Below are 14,082 nucleotides of genomic sequence, written 5' to 3' on the forward strand. Positions count from 1 at the left end.
CTTGCAACCACAAGTATCAACACGTTAATTAAAAAGCATATATAGTTCCATTCTTATGAACCAAAATAAGACAGTACCATAGAAAAATCTAGATAAGAAAAATCAATAGGACAAGAATAGGAAGAAGCATATCAGAGATAATGCAATAAGAAGCATATGGTTGAAGAGCGAGCATAATAGGGTAGGAAAATCCAGAAACAATTAGCTGGAAGTAAAACAACAATGACTAATTACATCAACACATCTCACTTCCCATGATTTTCCGGTTCCTGCAGAGTCTGAAAACAAAGGAAAGAAGATGAAAAATCAACAAAACCACAACTGAATCTAGTGCAGTAAACAGGGAACTCAATCACACTATAGAACCCCACCCAAGGAACACGAGATCGAGTGACAAATCCAACCCAGCACATCACACATGATCTGAAAAGAGAAAGAAACACATGCCAAAGTGAAGATTCTCGAAGAATCAGTGATGAAAACGCAACATATGCACCAGCTTCTTGTACAATGAGAACATGAGCATCAAGCTAGAGTTTGTGGTAAGAGCAAGTGAAGTTATGGTGATCAAGAAAAGATTTGGGAATTGCTTGTGAATTGAGAAGTAAAAGGAAGAAAAAAACAGAACAGATTACATGTTAATTGTTATACATGACATAAGAGTCCTGATTTGTCATCTAAGGACTAAGATGATTTTGGAGGAAAGCCCGAAAAAATTTGGCAGCAGAACTTATGCAGAGTGAGAAAATGAGAATGAGTGCCTCCCTAATCAAAAAGCTTTATTCAACCAAACCTATAAAATAAAATCTTCTACAACCAAAATAACTTAACTTCCCCCTAGATTATCACTGCAAGAGAGAGAGCAGAAGAGTAAAGAATTTAAGCTCAAGCACAGTTGTTTTGTCTCTACTCTCTTACCTAGCACGATTTAGATCAAACCAAATATAATACAGGGTCAATAATATCATAAATTTGTTTCCAACAATCTAATGATGCTGTACTTCATATATTTCATTCCTTTAATATTGATGTCTCATTCTATAAAGCTCTCACTACAGAAGGAAATTAAAACTAATCCAGCACAACTAGTTTCTGATATTCTGGACCAGAAATGGCAGCTTCCATGGCTTCTTCGGGGCTTATATCTCCATCATTGTCCAAGAACAATGTCAGCAGGTTCTTTGAAAATCCACTTACCAGAGCCACTCCTTTCTGGGTTGCTGGGACTGGGGTAGCCTTCGAGTCTCTAAGATTCCAAAAAACTATCTGAGGCACTGCAGAACCATACCCTTTCTCAGTGTACTTCCTAGTGATTGCTTGGTAATCAGTCTCCCAAGAGTTTGCTGAAGCTTCATCAAACTCCATATCACTGAATACAAATATCCTCTTAATCATCTGATCCTCCTTCAGCTTCCCATTGACAGCCACCTCCAATATGAGATCAAACACCCTCTGGAAATTAGTGTTCATCCCCCACTCCATGTTCCTCACAAACTGTGTCTTGGACTGAAGATCATCCCCTTTAATCAAATGAATCTCAGGATATGCACTGAAAGTAATAACCTTCCCCTTCCAAGGCTCCACACTCAATTCAGACACCAACAACCCCAATGCCACAGACACCTCCATGGGGATCCCACTCATACTCCCAGACACATCACACACAGCAATACAATTCTTCATCTTCCCTTTCTTGAGCAAGTCATCCACCATTCTATTCCACTGCAGCTCAGCCACCTCCCCACCATCGCAATCCCTCAATGACCCTATAATCTCATGAGGAAGCAAAGCACCAGCTGCAATAGTGGTCTTCCCTGCCTTCACATCCTCCAGGTACTTCTCAAACCTCTCCTTATCATGCTTCAGAAACTTCTCCTTGTAAAACTTCATAGCCACAGAGGCAACCCTGTTGTAAGGAAGCGAGTCCCATCTATTCACACCAATATACACCTCAGGCAACTCCAGCGCCTTCCTCAATGGCACCAACACCTCCTTCCTCAACCGATCACGAACCCTGTAAGCATAATGCGCCTCCTCCACCCCCTCATACTCCTCCTTAGGGAACAGCCTCTTCGCCACACTCTCACACAGCAGCGTTGACCGATCAAAGGAAGAGTCAACAGAGGGGCACCACTTAGCAGCAAGGCTGATTTTGTTGACCGACCCAGAATCCAAAAACTCCCGATCTCTCTTGAGACACTCAGCAAAATGATCAGAAACGCGATCATGAAGAGATCGGAAATCAGGGTCAGTGTTGTAACGTTGAAGAAGCTTCTTCGCCATGGCAACCTTCTTCTCTTCCTTCTTAGCATGAGCACTCTCCTTCTCAGCCTTAGCAAACTCCACCAAAGCCTCAGCATTCTTCTTCTCCTTGTTCTTCTTCGTCTTCTTGTTCTGTTGTTTCCCTGTGTTTCTCCTTACTCCAAATGGGGTTCTGGGAACTCTGTTGCAGAAGCGAGAGGTGCCTCCTCTCTTCCTCTGCTTCCACTCCTCCTTCTGGATTTTCCGGGCATCAGAACCTTCCAGAAGACGGTAGAGAATCTCAGGTAGATCCTTGAAGTAACCAAACTCAGCGAGAAGAGGGACATTGGAAACTAGGGTTTTGGGGTGGTTACGGTGGAGCCAGAGCGCAGCGGCGTAGAAGCCTTCACGGTCGGATTTTCCGGTGCCGCGGACACCACGGAGGTTGCAGACGAGTTTGAGGGTGGTGAGAGGGTTGTGCCACCAGGCCAATTGGAGGCGCTCGGTGAGGGATTCAGGGGGAGTATCGGGAACGACATGGAAGAAGAAATCGAGACAGGGGTTTCCAGAGGAGAGGAAGGTAGCGGACATGTTCTCTGTAAAACCCATTGGGGGTGAGGGTTGGTTTGCCAATTTGTTGAAATTGGCTACCATTTGGTCCATGAAGGGATCAGACTCAGATCGGGTGGTGGTAGTGGTGGTTGGAACGGTGGTGGTGGTGGTGGTGGTGGTGGTGTGGATTTCAGGTGGTCCTAGAAGAATGGCCATGGTGTTGGTTGTTAGGGTTTTGTTGGGATGAGAGTGAAAAGGATTGAAATGATGGGGGTTATTTATACACTGTTTTTTTTGTTTTGCTTAGGGAGCAAGTTTTGTGTGAAAAAAAAAAGGATAATGTGTGTGAATAAAATAATAAATGTCCATAAAAGACAAACACGCAACCGCAACAAATTATATTCTAAAATCTCTTGGGATCCGCGTCTAATGTCTATGATGTGATATTGTGATGTGACAATCTGTTTCTTCGTCGTGAAAATGTGGCTTTGGCTTTCTTTCATTTTTGTCAAACTTATTTGGAAAGTAAAATTGACGTTGGCAATAGGCTCCGTCGGTGCGGGTTTGGTCATCCCAACACCCAAACTCAAACTTAACACAAACCTAAATTTAATATGGGTGCAAAAGTTAAACCCAAACCCAAACCCCTAGGTTTTGGGTTACCCAAACCCAAACTCAAAATCCAATGTGAGCGCCGAATAGATAAAAAATCAAAAATATCAATCCGGAAACAACATGTACATAAGAGAGCAACATGAACATAAGCTAATTAAACCTCATTATCATTTCAATACAAAGAAAAAAATATAGTTCATTAACATAAACCTACTTAGTAACTTTAAAAAAAACTCTACTTAGTAGCTTTAATAGTATATATATAAGGGTTGGTAATTACATGCATAAGACTTCGGGTTTGGGTTTGGGTTTGGGTGCGAGTTTAATCAATCCCACACCCAAACCCAAACATATTTTAAAATTTGGGTGAAACCCAAACCCAAAGAAATCGGGTTTCGCCCACAATTTCGGGTCGGATTCGGGTTGGGCCCCGCGGTTTTGGATTTTCCTGTCATCTCTAACTAAACTTTAGCTTGGTAAGAAAAATATCAATTAATATACAAAGATAGTGATTTTAAATGAAAAAAAACATTATTTTTAATTTTTTATCAGAACCAATTCTATGTGCGTAATTTTATTTAAATCAAAATATTATTACTACTTTATTAATTCATTTTATTAAATCTTACTTATAAAAAACATTTTTAATGGAAAAAATCGAGTTTGTTCTAACAGTAATCTAAAATGTGATAAATAGATTTTCTCCCTTTTTTTTTATTTAACAAGGGACGAAGCCCAACAAAAAGAAAATTAGTTTTTTACAAACATACATAAGCAAAAGTTAGAATACTGAAGTCACACAACAAACGAGCATTTAAAATAACAAGACAATATCCTGTCTCATTAGCTTCTCTTATAATATGGCTAAGACAGATATCTAATTGTGCGACAAACCGACAAGAAATCCACTAAGCATGCTCATGGTATTGAACTTTGGCATCATGAAGGAAATCAACAATCTTCAAATAGGCAGTTCCACAATACGTCTGTTCGATATTCAAACTCCAAAGCAATTGAAAACCAAAAGCTTCAGAGCTTCTATCTCTGCTCATAGAGGACCACCCCCTCGCTTCCCAGCGTAAAAACCATGGTACCACCTGCTAGAGTCATCACAAACCTGCCCTCCCCTCCCTGTATGATGGTGGGTGGGGCTAAAAGCACCATCAACGCATAGAAAATAGAAGTCCCTTGGAGGTAAAGACCAACAGTTGGCTTTAGGAATCATTAGATAAGTATACAATGGGGCTAAGTTAATGTCTTCTTATAACGAGGAGGAGTTTCAGTATTTAAGAGCATCTCCAATGCAGTCCTGAAATTAAGATCTTAAAATAAGATCTGGATCTTGTTAGATCCCACCATTAGAGTTATACTACATGGCATGAGATCAGCAACTTTTGCTAAGATCTGTGTCTTAGCTCAGGTACTCTCAAATTTGGGATCTTAAATAAAATACTATTTTTTCTCTCTCATTCAATACCGGAACCAAAGTGAAAAACAGGGAGGGAAAGAAACTTCATGCTCTATAACATCCTTCAGCTAAACCTTTCAATCAGAAATATGAACAAACGACGCAATAGTAGCCAACATGCCTTGTCTGCTCCAATCCGAAAACCAAAGTGAGGAAGTGTCATCGCATAACTTAAAGGAGAAGCCAAAGCGCAGATGACCCCGCGCCTTCATGATTCCTTTCCACAGTGGAGAGGATCGTTGAGAAGCTTTTGCTGTCAAGATATAGTATTGTGCGAGATACTTGTGAGCTAAGACTTGGACCCAAGCTTTGGGGCTTTCTAAAGAAGAGTCCAAACTAGTTTACCCATAAAAGAAGTATTTACTATGGTTGTCTCTCTGATGCCAATTTCTCCTAACTGTTTTGGAAGCATTATCGTCTCCTGGTTCACCAAGTGTCAGCCTCTCCCTCATCCCGCTAGACAAGACGACTAAAGAAAATCACGAGACACACGGTTTATACGTTGTGTTGTCTTGCGAGGAAGCCAAAAAGCCTCGATTGTGTAAGTGGGGATGACAAAAAAATCGCTAATTGATTAAGATAAATTCTAATTGAAGTATTAAGTAAGTGGGGTTTCCAAGAAGATAAACGCCTCTGGATTTAGTCCAACAGAACTTGAAACCTTTCATAAGTTGCCCTACCACTCTTAAGGCGAAAGCCCAAGCATTTTCCTAAGTCACAAACAATAGCAATGAGGCAAATATATGAGAATTTCCTTCGATCACAACTATACACACCCTTTGAACACAAAACCTTGGACTTAATCATGTTAACTATAAGTCCCAAAGCCTGGCCAAAATCAGTTAAGATGTCTGACACAATATGAATATGAGAGCACTTAGCCTTATAAGAAAAAAAACACATCATATGCAAAAGGAACGTGGGATAAGGGAAGGCCACCTCTAGATACCTGAACCGGTTGTCAGACATTCTCACTCACTGCGCAAATACGAACCGAGAGCTTCTCCATACACAACACAAACAAGTACAGAGACATGAGATCACCTCGCCTAAGACCTCTTCATGGCTGGAACCAAGGGAGGCAAGATCCACTCCTTAGAAGCGCAAGCTTAGATGATGAAACACGATTCATAATTAACTCAACAATGATTCTCGCGAAGGCAAAGTCTATGAGAGTTTCCTTCAAAAACTTCTAGGAAAGCTTGTCGTGTCTTTTCTAGATCAATTTTGAAAGCCATAGTTCCATTCTTAGCAATTGAGCAATTTAAATAGTGAGTTGTCTCCTGTGTTAGGATAGCATTGCCCGTCATACATCTTCCTGGAACAACACTAGATTGAAAAGGGCCAATTATCTGATCCAAGAATGGACGAAAGCCTAAACACAAACATCTTACTAATTATCTTGTAAACCACATTGCATAAGCTGATGGGGCGAAACTCCTTCATTTGAATGGGAGGAAAGACGTCGATCATGGCCTTTTAGAGCTCTATCTAAGCATTTAGAAATCTCGAGGATGTCCCGCTCATTTCTATGTCAAGTAAACATACCACCCTTAGATTCAAGGTCCACTAAGTCACACGCCTCCAGAGCCTTAGCAAAACAAATAGCTCTGGAATGTCAGAAATTTCCTCCTCTCGTCTCAGTTGGGAAGCGAACTTCATTGCAATCCCCCACTACAAGTCAAGATCTATGAATGATGGATCTAAGTTTCTCGTTGAGCTGGAACAGAGCTGGCATAAGTTGTTGAGCAAGTCCAATCTTAAGCTCCCATCGCAATGTTGAAGGTGAGAGCCTAAAAATGAGAATCCACTAACGAGAAAGTAGCCTTAGACCCCTCAATAATGAGGACCCAAATTCCACTGTTGTGGCCTGTAGCTTCCACGATAAACCTTCAAGAGAAGTCATGTGATAACCAAATATTATTAGTTTTATGGACTTGACAATAAGTTTCAAGAAGGATCAAAATCTCAAGTCTTAACAAATGAAGCCTTTTAATGCTAACTTATTATTAACATTCATTGTTCCTCTAATGTTCCACATAAACACGATAAATTCTTCAAACCCAATAATGGAAAAACTTAAAGGAGGATAGGAGAGGGTAGCACCCCATCAAGTATCCCACATCCGTAACCACTAAATCTTTATCCAAAACTGGCTTTACCTCTAAATAATTTTCCTTTGAGACAAATTCTAGCTTTTCAAGCTTGTCCTTTGAGGGTTCAAAAAAAAAAGCTTGTCCTTTGAGTCTAAAGGTCCCATATTGCACCAAGGCTCCCCGCCTATACAAATCATAGTCGAGCTTCCCGCCCGAACATACATCATGGTGCACCAAGGCTAATGTTTACTGTTGTTAACTACAAAGTTCTAAGAAATCTTTTTCCTCTTTCAGAAGAATTTTTGTAATCAATCTACTTAGCACATTAGCAAAATAGTTTTAGATCAACTATTGAACTATAACGTTAATAATTTCACCACATATCCCAAGTCATGAATCATAAAATAGTTGAACCATGATTTCATATCACTTTGTGGTAATACGAAGATTGATCAATTATAATGTGATAATTTATTAACTCGCTATAATCTCCATCATTTTACTCACTGATTTCTTGAGCAGCTGAAACAGAAGCTAACTGCTGATGCTAGTTGATAAGTGTCAAATCTACTTAATTTTCATATCATTCTTGGGCACTTATTAGGGTTAGAAATGTGAAATAACTATCAAATTTACCCTCAATTGTGATGATATGGTTTACTAGAGGTCCTTGTAGAATTTAAGTGTTAATTATCAAATTTTGATGTAGGAATGAATTGGGAATGAAGATTTGCTTCAAAGAGGCTTGAATCATAAGAAAGCATCAAAGAATAGTGCTTGGCTCAGAAGTTTGCTCAAGCCATCTTGCAACAGAAGGTATTGAATGCTTGGCTCAGAAGTTTGCTCAAGCCATCTAGCAACAGAAGGTTTTAAGTGTTTGGCTCTGAAGTTGGCTCAAGCGAATATTTGGTCGCTTGAGCGGTTGAAAGGCGGTTCCCAGTTCTTCCTTCACGTTAAAGAAAGAGTTCGCTTGAGCGAACTTTGGACCGCTTGAGCGAACAAAGCTGTTATAAAAAGAACCCACCATCGTATTTTACCAGGACAGCGGAAAAATTAGGGAAAAAGACTACAGAACTCGTAGAACAAAGGTGAAGAAGATAGTTTGGACCTCTTTGATCATCCATCGACGTGGGAACGCTCGGCGGACATCACAGATCGTCATCATCTTCTTGTTTCTCTTTGTAAGCCTTAAAGCATCCATGGAAATGGATTGCTAAACCCTTTGTGTTGGGATTGGATGTAGTCTTTTAACTTGAATGTATTGACTTTGATTTCCATGTATAAATTCATGTTTCTATGTGATGATTTCAATGATCTATCTTGATCTTAATGCTAGTTTTAGAGTGATCAACTAGAACTTGATGTTAGATTTGATAAATTGGTGGAAACTACTTCATTGAATCTGAAATAGATGAGATCATCTATTGAATCTAAGGCCTAGGAATAGGGTTAGCTCAATAGTCATATAACACCTAAGTTTAATGCTACTTGCTTGCTTAATTATTCAAGGAATTGATGATTAGTTAGTAAGTTGTTGATCTCTTTCATGAGGGAACTATGAAAAAGATAAGATGTGGTGTGATGGAATCGAACATAGGACATGGTTTGTTTATGGAATCATAAGAATACTGAAGAGTTAATTGATGAACTCCAATTCCAACCGTTTTCTCCGCTTGTTTACAAATCATTTACTATTGCTTTCTTTTAATTTTGCAACGCAGCACAAAACAATCAACTAAACATTTCTTGACTCTTTGCTTAAGTGATTTAACTAGAGAACGGCATTGTATTCCAATTCCCTGAGGACGATAAAAACCCTTTACTATACTACAATTAAATCTTGAAAGGGATTTGAAAGTAGTTGTCGTAAAAACCTTTCAACAAAATGGCGCCGTTGCCGGGGAATTGCGTCAATACAAAAGCATTGCTTTAGTTTTGTTACTTTGAGAAATTGTGAATATAGTTTTGATTTCAGTAAAATTTTCCTTGTTGTTACTAATATCTTGTGTTAGCTTGTGTTTTCTTGTTCATTCCATTGACTAGCTAAAGAGAAAATAGCAACAAGAAGCTTCTGAATCACCCACTTCCAAAGATGCAACAACCATCCTTAAGAGATCAGGTAATGTGGTGTGATATTTGTTTTGATACTCACTATGTGGGTTATTGTCATTTCCAGGAAGAACAAGTTCCACCACCACCATACCTACCATATTACTCCCCAGAAGATGATAAGATTGCTAGGCTTGAGGATACCTTGGTCCAATTCATGCAGATTTCAATAGTTAACCAAAAGAATACCGAGGCTTCCATCAAGAACCTAGAAAATCAAGTGGGACAGCTAGCACATCAAATAGCTGAATATGGTAAGGTTGCTGTGGAAGCAAAAGAAATTGAGAAAGAAAATGAGGAAGAAGGTGAGGAGGAAGAAGAAGTAAAAGAAAAAAATGAAGAAAATGATCCACCAATTCACAACTCACCCCTAAATCCTCCAAAGGTAAAACATGAAGAGGTTGAGGTAAGCTTTGAAGTTTTTGATGATTTTCAGCATCACCAATGCAATGGTATGATTTATCTCGTTGAACATATAGATTCTGTATTTGGTGATAGGTTTGATAAAAATATTTCATTGAATACTTCAAAGAATGTATATAGCTTAAATTGTGAATTAGGGTGGATTGAAAAAATAAAGAAAAAGAATGATTTTTGGATGGCTTGGAAAGGTTTTGATAGAACACTTGATGAAAACCAAGTCAAAAAGCCAAAGAAGCGGAAGGGGTTATACTATAACCCTTGTTTGTGGTCACCATGATAGTGTTTGCGTCAAGCTAATGACGTTAAACAAGCGCTTCCTGGGAGGCAACCCAGTGTTTATTTAGATTTTTAGCTATTTTAGTAAGTGATACAGTGATTTTGTGAAGTTTCATTTAAATATGTGCTTTCATGTGCTTCACAGTTTTTGATTATCATATTGAGTGTGTTTAAAGGTCTAGGAGTCAATAACTTGAAGTTTTTGCAAATATACAGTTGTAACTTATGTTTTGCTTGAGAGCTTGGATGAAATTTGGACACAGTCAAAAATTTGTCAAAATCTGCATTTAAGAATTGTAACATGTCCAAATAGTGATTTGACAGATATATGAATGATTGGTTTGTATGATTTGAGCATTTTGCAAAATTTGGGGTATGAGGTTGTGAGCATCAGGAGAAAAACTAGTCCCTTTGAGCCATATTCTGCATAAACAGCAGAGAATTTCATTTCAACCCATTGATCAAGCTCAATTGTGCACCTAAATGATTATATTTTAGGCATTGGGACAGTTTTAAAATGAACTTGGTGATTTTGAGATGCAATGGATTGGTAATTTTTCAAAGTGAACAAGTTTTCAAATCCTAAGAAAAGTGAGAATGATTTTTACTCATCTGTGTATTTCAAAGGTTTCCACAAGTTTTAAATGGTCTAACTAGAGGGTAGGAGTGTTTAGAAAGCAGGAAAAGTGAGAGATACAAAATCTAAGGTGTTGAGTTGTGGAAAAAGCTGTTAAAAGAGCATGTAAAGTGAGTTTTGCAAAACCTGTGATTTTTTTTGCATGAATGTTGGATCCATACAAGTTTCTTGCAAGCATATAAAGTGGTTTGACCATGAGAAAGATATTCAACATCATTGAAACTGAATTGGAGACATGCACTTGTTGAAAATTCACAGTTGCTTATGAATTAAGCTTTTTCCTTGTGAATCTCATGATTTTGGCTAGTAACTAATTGAAATTGAGTGTGTAACAGGTCTGAATTGAAGGGTGCAGCATTGAGAGATTCATGGAAAATAGTCAAGGTAAGTATTATGAATTTTAGTTGTGAAAGTTTTGAAAAAGAAAAAAAAAAAAAATTGGCAAAATTTTGAGTTCCAGTGAAAATCTGCTTCTGTTTTAAAATTGTAAAGTGTTTGCTTGGGCGAAGCTTTGAGCGAACTCTACCTAAGAAATTACATTTTCTACTGGAAAAGGATTGCTTAAGCCAAGGTCTGGGCCAAGCAAAGTTCGCTCGAGCGAACTAATGACGGCTTAAGCCATCATAACGCCTATAAAAAGAAAAAAAAAAAGAGACATAACACAGAGGCACCGATTACGATTGTGCTTCAGCCTTCAACCCTCGTTCTCCCTCTCAATTTCTCGCCCTCTCTCCACCCTCGTGCTCACCCACGTCCCACTCTCACCAAGAACAAGTAAGTTCTCTTTTTCCTTTGTTTCTCCATCAATTTTGGGGTTTCAATTTGGAATCAATTTTGGGAATCAATTCATGCTGGTTGGGTTGTTAAGAAATTATTCAGAAATTTGGACCCTTCTATCTTTGTTTCATGCTGGTTCCGTTTTAGTTATTGTTGCTTCTTGAACCAACACTTTGTTTGTGTATCAACTTGTTCGTACATGGTAAGGCTCTTTGATATTATTGTGTATGATTTTGGGGTCTTGAAATTTGTTTTGAATGGGCTGATTGATTATCATGCTCCATGAAATCGAATGTGTATATGAGATTAATTGTATGAGATATGAGGAAGTTACGTGAATGAAACATGAAGATTAGAATGTTTGCACACCACATGTTTGAAAAAAGGTCTCAATGATATTGTAAATTATAAAAGCATGTGTAGAATGAAAAGCTAGGCTGGTTGGGGCTAATTCTAAAAATAAAATCAAAGATCAGTGGAATTAACTGCTTGCTCATAAATTTGTGCAAAATGAACATGTGAATTGAAAATGCTCATTTGTTTTGAACTTAAACTCACATGAATATTGAATGTCAATTTAGGATGGAACCCCGAACAAGAAATTTGAATGTCAACTTGAATAACAAGAAGAGAAAGGAGCTCAACCACCACCTGAACCATCATCTGAATCTGCAACTGAGTATGAAGCTGAATCTGAATCGGATGCCTCTGAAGAAGAAAATGGAGAGGAACTTGTTAGGAGCGTAGACAACTCTATCCTTGATGAAAGACGAAAAAAAAATAGAAGCCAAGTCATTCAAGGGGGAGAAGGCAGTGGAGCTTGCAGAGGGTGAGTATGAAGAAGAATTCAGGGCTGAGTTAGTGAAGAGGGAGTGGCTAAAGCTTGCCTCACCGCCTCAAGAGTACAATCCAAATATTGTACGTGAGTTCTATTTATATGCTTATGATCCAAATCAATCAAAGCACAAGAGGGAATCCAAGATTGGCAATATAAAGGTACCATTTGACAGAGACACTATCAACAACTATTTGGGGAAGCCTCTAGAATTGGAAGGTGATCAGTTGTGTGAATATCAAAAGAGGAAAAATTCTCCTATCAATGGATCTGGTGGATTCGCAAATGGTTCGATCCACAAGGACTTATGTATACCAGGTCGGCATTCAATAGGCAGCCACATTTTTCGCTCACGGATGACCACCCGCGCTCAAATTTGGATGAGTTTTGTGTTGCACAACATCAGTCCCTCCTTTCATGTCTCCAGTCTTGCTTTGAAAGATGCATATATAGTTTGGACCATCATGAAGGGACTCTCAATGGATGTCGCTCAAATAATATCTGATGAAATTTTAAAAGCTGCCAAGTTGGAAAAGACCACCACTGCTTTGCCTTTTCCATCTCTCATTACTCAGTTATGCAAGGCACATGGAGTTCTTATTCCGAGAGTCCCAAAGGAAAAGTTGAAACCGCCAATCAATGCAAAGTACATTGCCCGTAATTGCACTAATGAAGCAGAAGAGGTGGTCGTTGAAGCAGCACAGGGAAGCCAATCTAGAAGGAGAGCACCACCACCACCACCTAATCAGTCAGCTACTACAAGTATCGAGGATCCGATGCAAGCAATGAAAGAACTTGTGGAGCGGCTGCTCAAGCAAAATGGAGAGATGTTTGATAGACAGGAGAAAATGTGTACTAGAGTAGAAGAGCTGCATGCTAAACAGGATGACATGGTTTTGGCATTGAATCAGTTGCGTAGTGCTATGCAGGATCAGTTATATGTCAGATGGCCTGAGGACAGTCCACGTCCAGAGGAGGGAGAGAGGCATGGTGCTGATAGAGCTGGTGCTGGTTTAGCTGATGGAGATGGAGCTGATGCAACTCATGGATGATTGATAGAGCTGATGCACGCCATACAGTGTTCATTTTATAATTCTGTCATTTTATTTCAGTTTTAGTACTTTATCTTAGTTTGATGTTGGTTTTAGTAGTTGTTTTAGACTATGCTACTTTTTGGTTTGATGGTACTTGGTTTAGTTCTTTTGGTGTGTTGATACTTGGGTTTTGAATTTTGTTTTCTTTCTGTGTTTGTCCAGTGATGAAATTGCTAGTACTGGTTTGGTTTATAAATGAGCATGCGATCTGAAAAATATTTCAAGTTGAACATGATTTTGTGTTTTAAATCCATGATCATTGTGTTTTGCACTCACTTAATGCCATGAAATGATATTAATACATCATTCACATGAGGTCATAGGCTCAATTTGTTTGAAAATGCTTGAAATCAGGGATATATACCTAAGCCATGCGAGGGAGTGTGACTAAACACTAGTGAGATGAGAGGAAGAGAGAATCATCATTGTTTTACAAAGCTGAACTTGCTTGAGTCTCTAATTGTTTGGAATTGCATGGGAATGAAAGAAAATGACCAAGGCATTTTGTTCTTTAGTGTAAATAACTACTATGCCATATAACCTACCCTTATTTAGGAAATCACCTTGGTTACCCCATTTGAGCCAAAAATTTAAAAAAATATTCTTGCTTCTTGCATATGATCCCAAGCTTAAAAGAAAAACAATGTCTCTTCCTTACTTTCTAAGTTGAGAGAGCATGCATGATTAGATTGTATATAAGTGTGCAAGTTGAGGGGAGTGGAGGCTATTAACATCTTGGTTTGAAATTATCAATTTCTCAATCTTGTGTGTATAAGAAGAAAAAAAAAAGGAAAAGAAAAAGAAAAAAAAAGTGTATATAAAGAATTGAAAAAGCAAAAAGAAAGATTGAGAGGTTGAAAGGGAATGAGAGGGGTGAAGTGTGATACAAATGAAAAGAAAATGGTATCAAAAGAGAGAGTTGGTTGAGGAGAGAGTGGAAGGTTATTAGTTGTGATACA

At 38.6% G+C, this 14,082-nt stretch overlaps 1 protein-coding gene across 1 annotated transcript; it reads right to left on the reverse strand.

Annotated features, from left to right (window-relative positions):
• Positions 1 to 945: 945 nt before the first annotated feature.
• On the reverse strand, positions 946 to 3,051 carry LOC130739725 (uncharacterized). The gene has a single exon (XM_057592108.1). It carries the CDS (start codon positions 3,007 to 3,009, stop codon positions 1,072 to 1,074), a length of 1,938 nt encoding a protein of 645 aa, XP_057448091.1. The 5' UTR covers positions 3,010 to 3,051; the 3' UTR covers positions 946 to 1,071.
• Between the last annotated feature and the right edge of the window lie 11,031 nt (positions 3,052 to 14,082).

The sequence above is a fragment of the Lotus japonicus genome, chromosome 2 (genome assembly GCF_012489685.1).
Source record: "Lotus japonicus ecotype B-129 chromosome 2, LjGifu_v1.2".
Lineage (NCBI taxonomy): Eukaryota > Viridiplantae > Streptophyta > Magnoliopsida > Fabales > Fabaceae > Lotus > Lotus japonicus.

Bases quoted from the DNA above. Each gene is read 5' to 3' on its own strand.
- LOC130739725 (XM_057592108.1), bottom strand. From the start codon at position 3,009: ATGGCCATTCTTCTAGGACCACCTGAAATCCACACCACCACCACCACC.